Raw genomic sequence first — 4,236 nt, forward strand, 5'->3', positions numbered from 1 at the left:
ATTGATGCGCTCTGATGTAGTTAATTGTGGTTGAGATAATTAGCCCAACATTTTTTGTTAATTATTTCAAGCCCCGGTAAGAAAAAAATCTTTTGTAGATAGGCTATATTAAATGACATAATAGACTATTAATAATGATATAGTTAGGCTATTATCTTATAGCAATCTGTCTTTAGGTGTGTATTGTTCACTTGTCACCTCAATCTATCTGGTCTTATTAAGTTTAACATCCAAGTTAATTATACAACAGATGTGTTGGAATAATATAGCTTAATGTCCATAGCATGTGTGTGACGTGTCTTTTACCTGTTGTTTGGAGGCGTCGATCCAAGCGGGCGGGGCGAGGCGATAGTCTTGACAGCGGAATCAGCTACTACAGACGCTCGCTCATGGATACGCCGTAGCGCTTGCCTGGATATCCCGGACGCTCTGTTTTTATCCGTCATTTTGCCGAGAAATGAGTTACGCTACTCTGTTGGATGTGGACCGGTTCCTCTTTACGTGAATTGCAAACTGAGTGGACTATATTGGACCGTGTTCCTGGATATTTAAATGGACCAACTATAATAGCTCGCCTAAAAGGAGCGTAAACGCTGTTGTGTGCGCGCGATACAGGGTTCTATCGAGAGAGCTTGCCTTGACAAGCGCGAGAATTAATTGCAGTTATTTCGAATCACATCGGAACTTTGAACTTTGTTTCCACATTCTGCTGTTTTGCCGCCTTTGTCATTCATTTGTTTCAATTATAGCACTTTTCTCCGCGTTGTGCTGTAGACTAGGATATTGCGAGAATTTCGCCTATGCCGAGCAGAGAACGGGGCGCCTTTTTGACTCATATTTGGACTTATCCATTTGCCCATTCACATTTTCATTACATTTGGTTTTTGCATGAAGTGAGTATCCTGCAAGTGTAACTGGAAATAATCTTCACAATTAATTTATAGCACGTTTGTGACCAACGGACTGATCCAGGGGGGAGAGAATGGTCAGCCGCAGCTGAAACTGATCCCCGGACGGTATAACCCCGGACCAGAAAGGCTACTACTTGACGTTGTGTTTTGGATCTTTTGGAACATGAAGACTACAACGGACTGTCTCCTCTCTGGGGCTTTGTTTCTGTGCTTTCTCCTCTGCTCCGAGTCGGCGACGCTGAGCGGCTATGGAGGTGAGTCCCACACGCTACTACGGAAAGAGCCGTTGTGAAGGGGAGGGTGTGCGTGTGTGTTTTGTGGCGAAGCGTCTTTTGAATCAGGAGCGAGGAAGCAGGTGCGAAACCTGTGCGAGTGGTGGGGTGGAGTTACAGACTGCTTACTGCTTAAAAGATTAGCCGAGTATAGTATTAGCCAACATAATAAAAAGTCTCTTTTTCAGACGGTCAGCATATGTGCAAAACGCATTCGCACATGAAAGACACGCAAGGTGCTTTGTGTTTGGTGACAGCAGGTGCAGCGCTGTGCTCGTCCTCTACAACACTCTCATTCATCATCATTCATAACCGTAAACGTAAACAGTTTGGGGTTGACAGAGCTTATCCAAACAATGCCAATGGAGTGCTTGCAATTTATGACTCTCGGATAGTAGCCAATGATGCGCACAGAGAAAAACGGGCTGGTTTTGTTTTGTCACTTTTTTGTCAAGCAGTCTGTCGTGCAAGCCAGACCGATCTGTCACGTCAGTAGCAAGCCATAAATATGGGTTTATGGGAATGTGAATCCCTTACAATTAGTCCTTTGTGGCGGCGTTGCCCTCCTCGGGTCATCCACTGCCTCCGATGTCCGACTCGGCTCTTTAATATTCATTCCTGTTGTAACGAAAACACGAATTTCCACGAATTATATGGAGATTTTCAGAGGGAACCCAGGGCCAAAGTCATCCCTGGTCAACTTGCTGGAACTTTAATACCAGTGGCCAGTGGTCAGTGGCCACTGCCCTGTGAACCGTCCACAACAAGCTCGCCATGTGACCATGTTTGCATGCGCCATGCATGCCGAAAAGCGTAAAATTTGCTCCGGGTGGCTTGCGTCATGATGCCATGCACGGAAGACATAAACATTTCCCCATGTGCCTTCAGAATGTAGCCACTCCCTTCAACTAAAATAAAAAAACAAAAGATTAAAGAGTCTTGTTTAGTAGTATCCTGTTTAGTATCTATTGCGCAATGTCTTGGCGAAAGACTTGACGCTCTACATGAAAAACGAGTATTCCCGCTTATGTTGGACGCTTCGAATTCATTCCGAGCGCGCGCTTTACTAATCTTCCACCCCCCGGCCTGTGCAGATGTCGCCGTAGAAACAGATGCTGAATGTGACTTTCTGTGCTCTTTTGTGAACCAAACAGCTGGGCGTCAAGCCAGAGAGAAAAACCCTGCTCTACAAGTTACAACAACCACGCTTATTTGGATATATTTATTCCAGGCAAAATGCAGACAGCATATGGTTAGCAATCTTATGAATGCCTAATTCCAGCCATTCACTCTGCATAAAATGTTTTAAGCCACACGCTCAGAATGCTGTAGGTTACAAAAGGCTTCAGGCACTTGTCGAGTGCCTGAATCAGTTGCTTTTTACCATGATTTCAGGATTGCAGTAGGGAGCTTTTGTTTTAATGACCTCTTGAACACATGCAGCGCAATCAAGCATCAGTGGAAACTTCCACATTACCATAAACAGGCCTAAGCCTAAGTGTGTGTGTGTGCGTGTGTGTGTGTGTGTGCGTGTGTGTGTGTGAGAGAGAGAGTTTGAGAGTGTGTATGTCTGTGTGTCTATGTGCGCACGTGTGTGTGTGTGTGTGCATGTATGCGTGCTTGTGTGTGTGTGTGTGTGTGTGTGTGTGTGTGTGTGTGTGTGTGTGTGTGTGTGTGTGTGTGTGTGTGTGTGTGTGTGTGTTAGAAAACAGCCCCACATGGCTAGGCCCTGACCCTCAGTTCCCTTACCCCACTCGGTTTCACTTGGTTAGCGGGCGACTCTCTCTCTCTCTTAATGCCTCTCACATGAACCCGATTAGCGTCCGAAAACACAATGGCTCTGAGAAGCCAAGGGCTCCCACAAGATGTGACATTACGGCTCAGGGAGACGGGCTCCGGGAACCCTTGTTCTTAACAAGGGTCATTAGAGCCAGGGCACGCACACACACACACACACACACACACACACACACACACACACACACACACACACACACACACACACACACACACACACACACACACACACACACACAGAAATAGAGGTTGAAAGATGTTCCTCTCCGTGCCATTTTGCATGCTATGTTTTCCCAGACAGAAAATGTGTCTGCCAAATATGTTTTCAGGTAATCGTTTCACGAAGACACACATGCATGCTCTCAAGCACGCACACACACACACACACACACACACACACACACACACACACACACACACACACACACACACACACACACACACACACACACACACACACACACACACACAGAGTGCAGAGTGAGTGAGAGAGAGAGAGACGGGTTGTGTGAGAGGTGTTCCTCTCCCTGGCGTATCTGTGTGAGATGAGACAGTCACAGAAAATATGTGTCGGCCGCCAAGCCATATATGTTTTCAGGTAATCGTTTCCCCCGCATCAGGCCCCATGGGCTGGGCAGGTTATTGGAATTGATAGCCGGATAGATTCCGGCATTTGATAATGCTACTGCTGATGTGATTCTGAGCTGTGGTCTATTCTCACACAGGCCTTGAGCCTTGAGCCTTCCTCACACATGCCTGGTGTATGTGTGTGCGTGTGTCTGCACGGTGTTAGTTTTCAGATAGCGCATACCATGAATGCGCTCAATTTTTCTCTCTGACTGTCTCTCTCTCTCTTTCTCTGTCTCAATGTTTCACAGACTGTCACTCACTCACACATTCTCTCTCTCTCTCTCTCTCTCTCTCTCTCTCTCTCTCTCTCTCTCTCTCTCTCTCTCTCTCTCTCTCTCTCTTTCTCTCTCTCTCTCTCTCTGTCCATTCGCTCAGTCCATTTGCTCTCATCAGCCTCTCCACTCGTCCGTAATGCATTTCTTGCCTTCAGTGTGTGTCCGTCGTATCGGCCGTATTATTTTTCAATTCAATAAAGGTCTAGATGCGAGGCAGGCGAATAAACATCCCCAGAGAGAGCGCCGAGCACGGTGTGCTTGGAGGAGGGATCTCCATTTTTGAAGGGCAAACAGACAAGGGACCGTGTGTGTGTGTGCGTGCGTGCGTGTGTGTGAGTGCATGCGCTCTTG

The 4,236-nt window shown here is 46.7% G+C and overlaps 1 protein-coding gene across 1 annotated transcript in view; it reads left to right on the forward strand.

Annotated features, from left to right (window-relative positions):
* The first annotated feature begins 353 nt into the window (after positions 1-353).
* Positions 354-4,236, forward strand: part of sema4f (sema domain, immunoglobulin domain (Ig), transmembrane domain (TM) and short cytoplasmic domain, (semaphorin) 4F) — a 153,472-nt gene continuing 149,589 nt past the window's right edge. The window contains exon 1 of the mRNA XM_063186270.1: positions 354-1,165. Coding sequence (XP_063042340.1) covers positions 1,075-1,165 — 91 coding nt within the window. The 5' untranslated portion in view covers positions 354-1,074. The remainder of the gene's footprint in view (positions 1,166-4,236) is intronic.

The sequence above is a fragment of the Engraulis encrasicolus genome, chromosome 21 (assembly GCF_034702125.1).
Source record: "Engraulis encrasicolus isolate BLACKSEA-1 chromosome 21, IST_EnEncr_1.0, whole genome shotgun sequence".
Classification (NCBI taxonomy): domain Eukaryota; kingdom Metazoa; phylum Chordata; class Actinopteri; order Clupeiformes; family Engraulidae; genus Engraulis; species Engraulis encrasicolus.